Genomic DNA, 14158 nt, shown 5'->3' on the forward strand with positions numbered 1-14158 from the left:
CTGCTCTTATCTCAACCCGTGGGAGTTACATTCTTTCAATTCTCCTCCCCATCCCTCCAGGAGCAGGGGCGAAGAAGTAGGGAGAGTGAGCAAGCGGCCACATGGTTCTGAGTTACTGGCTGGGCTTAAACCACAACAGTTAGTTTGGGGTTTTGGGGGGAATTTTCTTTGTTGCTTTGGTTGGTTGGGTTGGGTTGGTTTTGAATTTTTTTTGGGGGGGGGTGATGGAGCTGTGCTTCCTGTTCTTTTTCCAGTTGCATTTAGAAGAGCAGACGAGCCAGGTCCAGGTGCTACTCTTACAAATGATTACAGAGATGAAGGTCTGGAAATGGTGCATACATGATATTCTCAACATCAGATGACCCAAAAGCAACAGAAGCAGCAGAGAAAGACACAGTCTTCACTACAGAAATGAAATGACAAAGTTTCTCGAGCCCTAGTATCTACTTTCCACATTATGCTCAGAAAAGCTGGTGTATTATATTGCTAAAATAATTTTCCAGAAATGTGAGTGCAACCTTTCAGCTGTGCTTTTTTAAATCATAATCCCTCTCCCAGAGCAACTGAAGGCTGCTGTCAAGGCTCTTGATACTCAGGCGCTGCACAGGCCTGGCATGTCTATTGATGGAAAAATTCTACATTTTAGATGAACTTAGTCGCTTGGGCTTCTCAAAATTCTCCTTTGCCTTGGCAATATCAGTATCTCAACCTGTCATAGCAGTCACTTCTATAACAGAAACACATACGTAATCCTTTTGCTCTAGAACATTTTTACCTATGGCAATACAAGAATTAAAGACATGTTTTTGATGCATCTTTTCAAAAGAACTACATCAGTTGTGCTTCTCAGAACCAGGTGGGAATTCTTAAATTATTTTAACTATAACATAAAACAGAGAGACTTAAGTCCTTCTTTAAAAAGTAGGACTGTTTATAGTAAGTTTTACACAAGTTGATCATTTCTCCTCCTTTGCCCAAAGTATAACATTTAGCAGAATTTAGGATGTTTCATTAACTTATTCATTCAGAGTATTAACTTAAAATATGAATTTTATATTTTTTGTACTTTTGAGTTCTTTAGATTGTGTTATAGCTTTTTTTTTTTTTCACAGTGGGATCCTGCTGACAGCTAAATATGATTGCCTGTTAGATGATTTCAAAAATGGCTTTGTGTTTCAGAGGGTTTTGATACGTATTTTTGGGAGGTTTTCAATACATCAACCCGTTTAAAACTACAAACTGGGGGATTTCTCCTCTGGCACAATAATGAGTCAAAAGCATGCTCATTCCATTTCCTACTATCAAACTTAGTTCAGGAATCCAGACAAGAAATGTATTCCTTATGAAATATAAAGGCATATAAACTTGTACACATTCACAGATGTGATGGAAGCTGTTGACATAGTCATCTGAGCCTTTGAAACTTCCAGGTTTTTGCTCTCCTGCAGCAAAATCTTTAATGTAATGTAATATCAAAGTGCCATTGAGCACACAACTGTTTTCTTTTACATTCACTAATTTTCTCTGCTCATTGGGGTCAACATTTCCCATTAGTCTTTGGTTTTGAATTTTCCATTTCCAGAGTTTTTTTAAAAACAGCTTACAGAAACAATATGAAGGGAAGGTTTGGATAAAGTCTATTCTGCCTCGAAGCAAAGGGGTGACTTCTCAAGGTACTTGCTAGTCTTGTTTTTGTGATTCAGGGGGAAAAAATATGAAAAAAAGAAAAACAAGATTTTATATTTTTTAAGACTTCCTTAAGCTATGTGGGAATCCATTACATTGTGGATTATATAGGAATCCATTACATTATTGATTATGTAGGATATCCATTACATGCTCAAAACAATGTTTTGATACATAAGTCTTACAGTATCTTACAGTACCCTTTCTCTGTGGATTATGTTACCAGGTCTCTTCATCAAAAGATACAAATAACTCAAGAAAGATCTGCTGATAGAGATTTAGGGTACTTTTCTCATCATCTCTCTCAGACTGGGATGATGGGAGTTGGCCTTTTTTCATGCAGACAGACCAATTAAGGTATTATTTCATTCTGGAAAGCTGACTGCACTTGTTCTGGTCTGGCAGGTTTTCAGTTTCTGCTGTGCCTCAGACAAAGAGATATGAAAGTCACCATGAAAAAATGCAAGAAAATAAAAGAAAAAAGGTGAAAATTCCTTACTGCATTTCATTGTTGCCTTCAGTGCAGTTATTTTCCTCTAGATGTTAGACAGCATGTTCCAGTGCTACTTTTGTGGTGCTTTTTGAGGTTCACATTTCCTAGAGACCTCTGATAACTAACATTACAGTGTGACTGCAGCATATATTCAAGACCTTTCCTGAATAGTTTTATTTGCTTCTCCCTGCCATTTTGTAACTAGTGGACTTGATCTCAGTGTAACCACGCTCTGTGAAAAGGTGATTCATAAGGATGCTTCATCAGATTGAAATGATTCTTCCGTTTTACTGTGGTGGTTTGGTTTAATGCCCTGTGTGTAGCATAAACCCAATAGCAGACAAAAACATGATCACAAAATGGTTCTGGCATTCAGTGAGCAAAGAACTAGCATCATTCCATGAGATTCAGTGAGATCCATGAGAGCCAGGGACCGCAGATTGTAGCCCAGATTACTTCTCTTATGACTCTATCCTGTAATGACAGCATGTCCCATGGAAGATTTATTGTTGTTTTAGTGGATCATGTTTAGGCCCTGGATGCTTAGAGAGAAAAGAAAGACAAGAAAGATGGAGACAGAAAAAGTTATGCTTTTCAAAGTACTGGTGCAAGCACAGTTTGTTCTCTTACAAAAATCAGAATTATTTACCACTAAGACAAGAAGCACACCCACATTCCTGTATCTGCAGGTTCTCTTTAGAAGGCATGAAGAATTTGAGCCCCCTCTTGGAGAAATTATTTACTTAAACATTCAAAGGATTGGAAAATACAGACTGCAAACTTAAAAGAGCTATTGGATTTCATTGATAGATTACATGGAATGAGAGAAGGATACAGCTGAAATTAATAGAAGCAAAAATTGCAACTTCTTTTTCAAGATTAACCATGAAAATACCAGGGTGAACTTTCATAGGTGCTGATTTCTATCCTAATTCAGATCCCACTGAGATTAATGGTAGAGCAGAATTCAGCACTGACACAACACTATCCGTACTAACGTTGACAATATATTACACGCATGTCACAACACGTTCAACTTAAAATGTCAGTGGCTGGATACTGTTGCACCTGTCCCTGTCAGACTCAGAAGCCCTCTGCTATCAGGTGTAGTTTTCCATAGCTAACTACATACTACTATTCAGTTCAGTTTCAACCTTCCTTTATCAGTGAGTGCCTGTTAGCAGTGCATCATCAGGTTTGGTTTCCAGTCCATGGCTAAGATTGCAATCTCCTCCTCTGGAGTAAAACCATATTAAATGAACACACCACTACAGGAACTGTTTTATCAGTGCTGCATACAAAGAAAAATCCCTTCTCTATGCATTTATCTGCTCAATAAATCCATAGAACATGTTGGTTGGTTAATTTAAATAGAGTACTACAGTGGGTCTCAGGATGAAGCACTTTGCTAAGGATAATCTTATATCCCTCTCCTGAGTCACAGCATTTCAAGACCAGGTTTCTCATCATAGCCCCAGTGTATCAGCTTACATTCAGCTTTATTGAAGCACATATTGCTGGACTGTTGGTATTTCATTAGGTGATTCAGATAATTTTGTAGGTATAACTTTATTACTAATACTCTAAAAGCCTGTGCCATCTGCAGATTTAACTGGCAGACCTATGTTACCATTTGGATGGCCAAATTAGATTAATTAAATTGATTAATAATAATTAACATTATTTTTCCCATTTTGAGATCTGCTTTTAAGCCAATTTCAATTCCAGTTATTATAAGAAAATTCTATTTTATGCTGCATTGCTTATTTTCCCATATTCCAGGCCATATTTTTGGGGGGGATGGTTTCCTTGCAGTGTGCTTGTAACAACATTCCTTTGTAGGTACCTAGTTGATGGTTTCTGAATTATTCCCTGCTTTCATTGACATTTTGCATTTTCAAGCTACTCTCCCTGCCAAAATTAATGTAAAAAGTTGCAGTAAGCTCTGAGACAGTGACCCTGACAAAAAAAAATTGGCAGATATCCACTACTGCATAGTGCTATTTTTTGTTTGCATAAAGCAAGTATGCCAAGATCATGAATCACTAGGCAACTGCTAATTTATAGATAAATGCTGAGCTCATTTCTGTCTGTTAGCATGACATCTGGTCCAGAGCTGGCTGAAGAAGTTACTGCAACAATAAAACATTCTATAAGTAATGTCTTACCTGTTGTTTTTAGAAGCAGTAACGAAGTTTTATTGGATAGGTTTTGGGTTTCTTTATCTCCTTACAGGAGACTTTCAACAGCTATCCCCAAGACACAGTCATCTGAGATAACACTGTCTTCCTTCCTAATGTGTTATTGACAGATACATAAGCAGCAGTTTGCCCTGTTCCACAGGGAATTTCATATAGATTCCCACTGCCCATCTGTGTTCACTCCTCAATTTTTATGGCCTGTCATCCAAAGCAATGAGAAAATACAGTAATTCAGATGATCTAAAGCCATGCAAAACGCTAAGCAAAAATACAGGCTGGGTGGAGAATGGATTGAGAGAACCCTAAGAGGAAAAACTCAGGGGTGCTGGTGGACAAGAAGCTCAGCGTGACCCATCAGTATGAACTTGCAGCCCAGAAAGACAACCATAATCTGGGCTGCATCACAAGAAGTGTGACCAGCAGGTCGAGGGGGTGATTCTCCCCCTCCTCTGCTCTCATGAGACCCCACCTGCAGCACTGCAACCAGCTCTGGGGCTCCCAACACAAGAAGGATGTGGAGGTGTTGAAGCAGGACCAGAGGAGGACCACAAAGCTGATCTGAGGGCTAGAGCACCTCTCCTAGGAAGACAGGCTAAGAGAGTTGTGGTTGTTCAACCTGGAGAAGAGAAGGCTCCAGGGAGACCTTAGAGCAGCCTGCCAGTACCTAATAGAGCTTGCAAGAATGCTGGAGAGGGACTTTTTACAAGAGCATGTAGGGATAGGACAAGGGGGAATGACTTTAAACTGAAAGAGAGTACATTTATATTATACATTAGGAAGAAATCCTTTACTATGAGTGTGGTGAGGCACCAGCACAGGTTACCCAGAGAAGCTGTGGCTGCCCCATTCCTGGCAATGTTCAAGGCCAGGCTGGAATGGGGATTTGAGCAACCTGGTGTAAGATGTCACTGCCCATTGCAATGAAGCATGAAATTAGATGATCTTTAATGTCCCTTCCAACACAAACCATTCTATGAATCTATTATATTCCTCTATGTACTTCTATGTAGTCCAGTTACTTTTGAAAAATGGGGAACAGCTGTCTGCAAAGTCAGGTGAGCTGCAGAGAGAGAAAAAGCCCCACAACACTGACAGATTCATTCTCCATCATACACTGTAACATGAAGATGCAGCCAGAGCTACTGGGAAATAGCTTTTCTCACATAGAGCTCAGACAGTCAGGAGTTATTTTAGATAAACATTAATGCATATGCCTTTAAGGTGATGATTCTGGATTGCCTGTGACAACTGTCTGTGGCTAGTGACATACTTGAGGAAATGCACCCATTCGATCCTACAGGTCACATTGAAACTAGCTTGAGATACATGCCAGTATGCTCCTCCAATAATACCTGGTTTTGGCAGTGTGAAAAGCAAATGCTCTTCTCCCCTTGCCACATTTGTGCCCATGGCTCATGGACTCTTGTGAACACCCTTAATGCACCACCACTGCTTGGCCAAACCCTGGAAACCTTCCTCAGCCTTTTTTCAGCAACATTTTTCTTGATCTCAGTGGAGGTAAGGACTCGGCATTATTAAGTGGAGACATCAATATAACTGGATCATGTTTCCAATTCCTCTCTTTGCTTATCCTGCTAGCCTAACTGCTTCCAATTATAGTTGAAGGCATGACATTTTAAAGGTGCTTAATAGGAAATATATTATTTAAAATACTTTAAAAGACAGATGTGTATCACAATAAAATATTTATATTGCTAAAAAAATCAGAAAAAAAACAAGCCCACAACTATCTCATATATCTTACCCAATGCTAAAAGCTAGGTGAAGTGTTTGCAGTTTTATTGTTAAGACCTCATTTCTAAAATGTAATCACTTTTAAACATTTACACAAGGTCTATCACAAATACTTCTTGCCACTTAATCTGTCATTTCATCTAAATGTGCCATGGTTTGCAGAGATGACACCAGAAGCACTGTGGAAGTCAGAAATATTCCAGTGATACAAAGCAGAAGCAGACAAAAAGCTGCGTGTAAATTACAAACAGTACTTTTCTAAGGATGAAGCCCCATCTACAAACAACTACAGTAATGACTGTTTAGCAATGCCAGTGAAACCAAATGGTCTACTAGCCTATAAAAATATCTGCATCAGTAGAAGGCAGAGGCAGAAACACATGCCTATGGTGCACAGTGATCCATTAGAATCTGATGAATGTCAGCTTCAAAAGTTTCTACAGTAGTCAGCAGAACTACAAGGACAATTCCAAAAGTAAATATACAGCAGCAAAGCAGCATCAGCACTTAAACAGCTGCTTTGATTATACTGTGAAATATTCCAAATTATAGTAAAAGGCTTTAGCAGAATTAGAGCAGGATATGCCACAGCAGAAGGTGAAAGATAACACACTTGAACTGATTAATTCAGTCTGAGATAGGTTTGGAAAAACTTTACATTAAAAGAGAAACCTAACAGCTGCTGCCAGATATTTTTTAATTACTGTACATGCAAATACACATTTTAAAGGCCTTGTAAACCAACACAAGATTATCTTGCAGTAAAATTAGCTAGCTCTTAATGATCTGAATAAATGATTAATATTGTAATGCTGCCCTGCATGTTTGCTGCAGTTGAAGAGATTAGGAATATCGCACACCCAGATTTTAGGCTGCCGGAACAGGTCACTCTGAGACGATTCAGTCACCCAGAAAAGCCAAAAAATGTTGCACATTAATGTAAACTTTTACAGTTTTTCCTTTCTGGTAAGAGAGGAGTGCTTTCCAGTCAAACAGAAATCCCTATACCCAAATTAGATCATCTGGCTTTCTTCACTGCCAATAATGAGTCATTCTGTTAGAAGCGCAGAAACAAAAGCAGTTGCATTTTGCTACTGATAGTACCAATGAATATCTGAATTTGGATGCAATGTCCAGTTTTAATGCTTATTCATCCAATTAATGTTTAAAAAATATTAAACAGAACACAGAATGGTATCAGTTGGCCTAAGTGCTTAAACTAATTCACTGAGAAGGTTACTCCTAAGTTTCTTTGTCAGTGAGAAAGGAGAGAAAATGAGTCATTCACTAAACAAGACCCTCTTTCTTGCAGGATGTGGTGTAAATAGAACAGAACACACTCCCCCTAAGCAACAATACATAAAAATTCCTCTGGCAAAGGCTCAGAGTAGATGATTGTTTTTCTGTTGCATTAGAAAGTACACACAGTTTTCAAAACATTAACAGTCCCTTTTTAATTTCAGGCTGTTCCATTATGTGCTTGTTATGATATATATTAATACACGAGAACATATTTGGACTCATGGACAACTTGTGTTAAACTTCTGCTAAAAGAAGCGGTATATGTATCTTTTGGTCTGTGGGTAAGTGAAATGTAGCATCTATGGACAGGGAAATACAAGACCAAGCTGGAATATCTTTCAATATGGAAATAAATGGAAGTTTATGGCTTTATGTGGACTTGGGGTGACATCTGGTGACATAAGAAAGCAGTGCAAATAACAAGCTACAGGCAAACAGATCGCCTTGGTAGAACCACAGAAGCTGTTTGAGCAATTTTCTCCATCCCAATTAAAAATTTTAAGATACATTAATACAAAGCTTTAAGAAAAATCTCTACAATTTTCAATAGGTTTAACCTCTACTCACAAATCAGACATGTTCCACAACATTTGTTTTAGTGAGGATCCAGGTTTCTGGTGAGGAATCCAACCACTGGAAAGGGCTCACATGGTCTCATTGCATAAGAAAAAAAAAAAGCTAACATAGTAATTTAATTATAATTGTTCTTAAATTGATAAAACTAATCCAGTTCAAAAGGCTCAGTGAACATGGTCCTCCTGGTTTAAAAATGGCCTGTTTTATCTCATACTCATATTTCTAATTGATTTAAGCTTAGGTGCAGTAAGCATCTATGCTGCAGTTTGGCACAGTCAGTTTACATTGCCCACTGAAGACAAACTGCTGCACAGACGTAACACCCTCCCTGACCAGGAGAGATAACACAAGTGAGAATAAAACTCTCTACCCCTTTTGTCAGGTTTTTTGACATTTCCAAAACCAGTTTATCAGCTCTGCTCCACTGCCCCACACACAAAGGAAAGGAAAAGTGATTGCAGCTTAAATTACTCACCAGCACGGGGCCAGGTGGTTGGCAAGAATCACAGAGTCACAGAAAACCAAGTTGGATTAGACCTCAAGGATCATCTGGTCCAACCTTTAACCTTTAAAGGGATGGCGAAGTTCTCCAGTGTGTTGCTGTCAGATCGTTGGTCTAGCACAACTGCGGAACACAAGAACCAGTTTCTGCTGGCCCATTTCACCTGGGTTGTGGTGTTGAACCCTCTAGGTTGTGCCAATAACCCCTGCCCCTGCAGACTCCTCTCACTGATGTGACTGCCGTGGCCACGGTCTCTGCCACACCAGACCTGAGTGCAGCAGCCTGGGCTGGGGTCAGTGACTGCCCTGAGGGCTGCAGTGGGCAAGTGGCTGTCATTACTCTGTGGTACTGTAATTATATGGAAGTTCTCTGTGAAAGTAGTGCTCCAGAAGGAATGCTGGCAAAGCCATGCACCTTCTAGGAGACATAGAACAATTCCCGGAGCTTCCCTATGGAGCCCAAAGGAGCAGGCATCCACCCAAACCTAATTCACATCTAATGTAATTTCCTCAGCTGTGTAAATGGAAAAAATACATTCTTCATTTCCTGTTCTAAATTACTGTCTAGAGGGGCTGTGTGTCATTAAATACTGTGGCAGAAAGTCAAAAGCAGTGGGGAAGTGGTACATTAAGGGTGTAGTTTGCACATACTGTGGTTAATATACCATGTAAATGCTTTCAAAAGGCAAGAAAAAAAAAGCTGCTGCAACAATCATGCTCTTATTACTAGTAAGTGGTTTATAATTCCAAATATTAATTGTAGCAGCTGTGTAATTACTTAAAAAACTGTAGCAGAGGATTTTATACTCTCATTTATATTCTGTTATGTTTTTTCATACATGCAGAGGAGCTTCTATTGAGGTTTTTGGTGAATTGTGAGCACAGACTGGTTTGTTTTTACTTCATCTTTATGCTTTGTGTAAATACAGTTTACTGTATTTGCACAAATACTTGTATTGGATACATATATCCTTGTATCCAATACAAGGAGAAGTGGGTGCAGTTCCTCACCCTTCCTTAAGAAGGGGGCAGAATAGCTTACATTGTACTACTTTCTTTTTTAAAAAGTTAATTAAAAAAGTAATAAGTTATTCCGAGCAATTTTGGTTTCCTTCTGTGGCAATTCTGTTGTGATTCTATTAGAAACATATACTCTGGAACTCAGTCTGTTAGGAATTTTGATCTTCTTTCCAAACTTCTTGGAAAGTCAGACATTTATGGACAATGTGGGTAGCTACACAGCTGATGATATTGATGTACTTTTTCTAAGAAGATACTAGGAAATCACTGCAGAGAATTCAAGAGATGATGTCAGTGGTAACCAAAACCAGAACCTTGAGAAAATAATTACAGAGATGGTAAGTTATTAAGTTAATTTTGGTTTTAACATTTTGGGTTCTTTTACTTTTCCCTCCCTCAGTACTTCTATAAATATCAATGTCTTTGCTCGACAATTATTTTTTGCTTCTCTAAAGGTACTCTCTGTAGGGTGGTCTCCATTCTTGATTGCTCCAAAGGTGGCAAAGTGCATGTGTTAATAAGAGTTTGTGGTGATCTGAACATTTCAGACCTGTGGGAAACAGGTCAGTAGTTAAGAAATATAAAAATACAGAAACAGAAATTAGCTTGTTACTTAAATGTAATCAAAATATATCTTGTAGTTTTGACTCACTCCTGCAATTTTTAGACAGTTGGAAGAAGAATCAAGTATTTAACTAAAATGGTGAGAATTTTGTCTACTAACTGGCTAGAATTTTAAAATGGGATCCCACTCCCATTTCCTTCACTTAAGTCTCTACAGGTAGCTGTCTACATACGCATTTCATTTCTTGGCTTTCATTACAGTCAGTGGAAATCAAGGACAGCATAGATAGAGCTGTCTAGTGGCATTCTATTTGCCTCAGGGTATTTAAGACACCACACAGATCTAGGAGGACAGACAGAAAACTGCACCCTACTGGAACAGTTCCTGTAGGTACTTTGAGGTTTCTGAAATTTCAATGGATATTCTGAATACCGTCTTTACTCAATACAGTCAAGGGAACATACAGGATAAGTCAATTTCATGTAACATAACACCTCCTGTCTATTCAAGAGAACAATAGTTGCATTTCATTTCTGGTACACATATAATGGGTTGTCTTATGAGAACATTGTTCAAGATGGACTAAAACCAACAGCTCTGGAAATGTTTTCACTTGTGTTATCCCAGAATTGTAGGCATGAAATATTTCCAATTACAACTACTCTCATTCTCTTCATGCAAAGTATTCAAAAGATTTCAGACCTAAGGTACTGCCTGTTCCTCAAAGAGCTGTGAGATGCTGAATGCTGTGTAGTAGAAGTTGTCAATGAGGATTTTTTCTAGCCAACTTTATACAGTTTCCAGTCCCTTACAATGACAATCATTCTTTCACAAACACTCCTTTTGTCTATTCAAGGAAGGAGGCACTTTACTTAAGTATACAAAAAAAACCCCTTAGGTATGGATCAAATTGCATCTGTTATTTATTATAGGTTTTTATAACTTAGAATCTATTGCTGGAATTTTTTTCTCTCTCATTTGAAACAGTATTTTCAAAAGCTGGAATAATTACATTGAAACCTTTTCCAGGAGGCTTGCTAGAAAGAAGAGATTTTAATGAAAATACTATTTTATTTAACAATACATAATCACTAATCACAAACTGTTGTAGCTGCCACTGCTTTTACTTTGTTGTCCTTACTGAAGAGCTTTCTAAATCAGCAGAATTCTACACAGAGGATGTGGTCCCAGATTATTTGTAACTCTAACTATTTTCAGTGCAAGTTAAAAAAAAAGTGACATTTTGTTGTTCAATGCTGCAAAGCAATACCTCTTCTGAGAAAATTAATGGTCCACAAAAATGTGTAAATTTGCAAAAGCTTTCTTTTTATCGCAATGAAATTTCCAGGGTAGAAAATCTGGAAGCTCTGACAAAGGTGAATCTACTTTTGTTGAATAATAACCTCATCAAGAATACAGAGGTGAGTCTGCTTTCCTTCTTATGAAGTTTTTTTAATTCATATAATGCATGGTATTTTAATAGTATAATGTACAAATGTGTCTAGTGAGTAGGGCTGACTTTTAGAATTACTGAACAACAGAAAGGAAAATTTTAAACTTTAATTTGGAAGAATTAAGGCAGAAACATTATTTGGAACTGATTGGCTGTCAAAGGTTTCTGCATATGCAGAGTGAACCAAATCACTCCTTTTCTAAGACCTCTGAGATTCTTGATGAGGACTTTTTTTTTCCAGTTTTCTTGTAACTGCAGATTTTTGTCTGCACTTCAGCATTATGTAAAAGGCTCACCATGCACTTCTTATTTCAGTGTCTGGATTTTTGCTTTTTTATAACTTGGAGAAATGAACTCCTGTTCAGGACAAGCTTTATTCTGGATTTTTCTCATGCTGTCATATATCAAATTACCTCCTATGAAAACTTAGTTTCTCCCTATGCTAACCTCTGCTAGTCCAAAACCAGCAAGAGCTCTGGAATTTGCAGTTTGACATGTAATGGGAGAAGAAATGCATAAATGCCCATTTCTATTAAAAGACCACTAGCTTTCGGAATTACCTGACTTTTTCCACCCCAAAAAGGAGACAAAATTGGCTGCAGCTTCGACCACTGGGAGAGTACATGAAAAAAAAAAAGGAAGGGGGAGATACTGATGCCAAGATGAAAATAGAATGGAAGGAGATGCTGATAGGGATGAATGAGACCAAATCAGTGAACCTTCAAACCCACAAAAAAGAGGAAAGAGAAACTGATGCTCAGCATGATGATAGGAAGGAAAGACTGAGAAATTACAACTGACAAAGTACAAGTGTAAAGGCAGTAGGGTGTTTCCAGATATTATTATTTATTAGCAAGGACACTACAAATCCTGGTAACATCTCACTGCAAAGAACTGCAGTGTCATGGAGAGAAATGATTGACATCAATGATATAGTTTTCATTATATCCCAAGGCCAAGAAATGGGCCAAAAGCTCATGGGTACTAATGACATGAGGCATGATCTGTTAAGTTTCTCATGCACAGCTGTGAAACTAAGGCTGGGAGACTAAGTTTATTTTCATTGCAGTATCATTTACAGAGGCTTTCCAAGCTAATTCCCTTTTGGCAAAATGCATTCTCTCTTTCCATGTCAAAAGCAAGCTATAGTTTACAACAGAGGCCAACATTATTTAGACTCCAGTCAAATTTGTTTTTACATTTGAATGATCTGCCTCCTGGCCTACAGGCTTGTCAGCATTTGCAGTGCTATATTAGATTAAAATTATATTGTTTAAAATATTCACAGGGCTTACATACTTGGCGGAATTTGCAAGATGTCAGCTTCTCTGGGAACTTAGTAGAAAATACAGGAAGGTGATATCAGTCTGGCAATTCTAGCATGAGCATTCTGCTTTACTATCAAGGTTTTACGTATATGGTTTAATCTTTCTCTCATTTCAGTATGGATTTCCTACCAACTTGCATGGCTCACAGTTACATACAATACACACAGCTCTAATCATCCTGAAGTCTGTGTAAACACTCCCTAGGGCTCATCTTTGATTACTCCAAACTCCTTTCTATTGATGTAGCCCTGTCAAATAAGACAGAAAATAGGTATCGGTGGGATCTGTGCATATATTCATTTCTCTGTTTCACTGCCTTTAATATAAAGAGCTTTTAGTTTACACCTAAATCAAGCCTGTTTGGTTATAAATGGAAATGAAAATAATGACTACACATCTAAGCAGACACTAGAGAATCTGATCATTTTTCTTAGTTTATCTGTTAAAATAAAAATAAATCTTCAAAATGCTAACCTTGCATTTTGAGTGGAAACAGAAAATAATATACTATATGTATGATATCATTGCTTGTGCTGATTAATCTTCACAATAATCAACAGCCAAGTTTCTAGGACACTTAATGTGTTGCAGGTGATCCATTTCCAATTTCAGTTCTGCCAGGTTCATATTTATTTGAATCTTTTCCAAGCATTGCTTTGACCAACATGCTCTTAAATGAGATGGCACCAAAAAGAAGGCCATAGAGATCCAGTTCAGAACAGTGGAATAGGTAAGATACTCACTTAATGTGGTAAACTAAGTTTTGACTTACTGCTTTTAGTCATCTGGTACAGATGTTTGCAGAAGACTTTCCTGCTGACTTCCCAGATTCTTATGGTCCTTGCCTACTGTAGTTGATACTGTAAACACTTCCAAAAGGTCTGCATTTTGGAGATGAGAAACACTGTTCTCACCCAGCTCTCAAGTTACTGTGGGTTTTGTGGGTTTATTTGTTGGGTTTTTAGGGCTTTTTTTTTCCCATGATTTCCAAATGATTAGCTTGCTCCCCTTGCTTTAAGAGCAGTACAAGTAACATGTGATCTTTAATGTAAATATTTTTCTTCTGGTCCTTCTGTCATTAATGAACTGCTCTCTTTAGATAACTGCAAGTATTTTTGTAACTTGTTTAAAGATCAACATTTTTTCCCAAGTAACAAGCAGTAGGACAAGAGATAACGGCCTCAAGCTGTGGCAGGGGAGGTTTAAATTGGATATTAGGAAACATATTTTCACCAAAATGGTTCCCCGGCATTGGAACAGGCTGCCAAGGGAAGTGGT

The 14158-nt window shown here is 38.0% G+C and overlaps 1 protein-coding gene across 1 annotated transcript in view; it reads left to right on the top strand.

Annotated features, from left to right (window-relative positions):
* Positions 1 to 1150: 1150 nt before the first annotated feature.
* LRRC9 (leucine rich repeat containing 9) overlaps positions 1151 to 14158 on the top strand; it is a 43958-nt gene continuing 30950 nt past the window's right edge. Inside the window, 4 exon segments of the mRNA XM_034061301.1 lie at positions 1151 to 1173; positions 10645 to 10858; positions 11380 to 11520; positions 12841 to 12891. Coding sequence (XP_033917192.1) covers positions 1151 to 1173; positions 10645 to 10858; positions 11380 to 11520; positions 12841 to 12891 — 429 coding nt within the window.

This window comes from Melopsittacus undulatus, chromosome 4 (genome assembly GCF_012275295.1).
Source record: "Melopsittacus undulatus isolate bMelUnd1 chromosome 4, bMelUnd1.mat.Z, whole genome shotgun sequence".
NCBI lineage: Eukaryota > Metazoa > Chordata > Aves > Psittaciformes > Psittaculidae > Melopsittacus > Melopsittacus undulatus.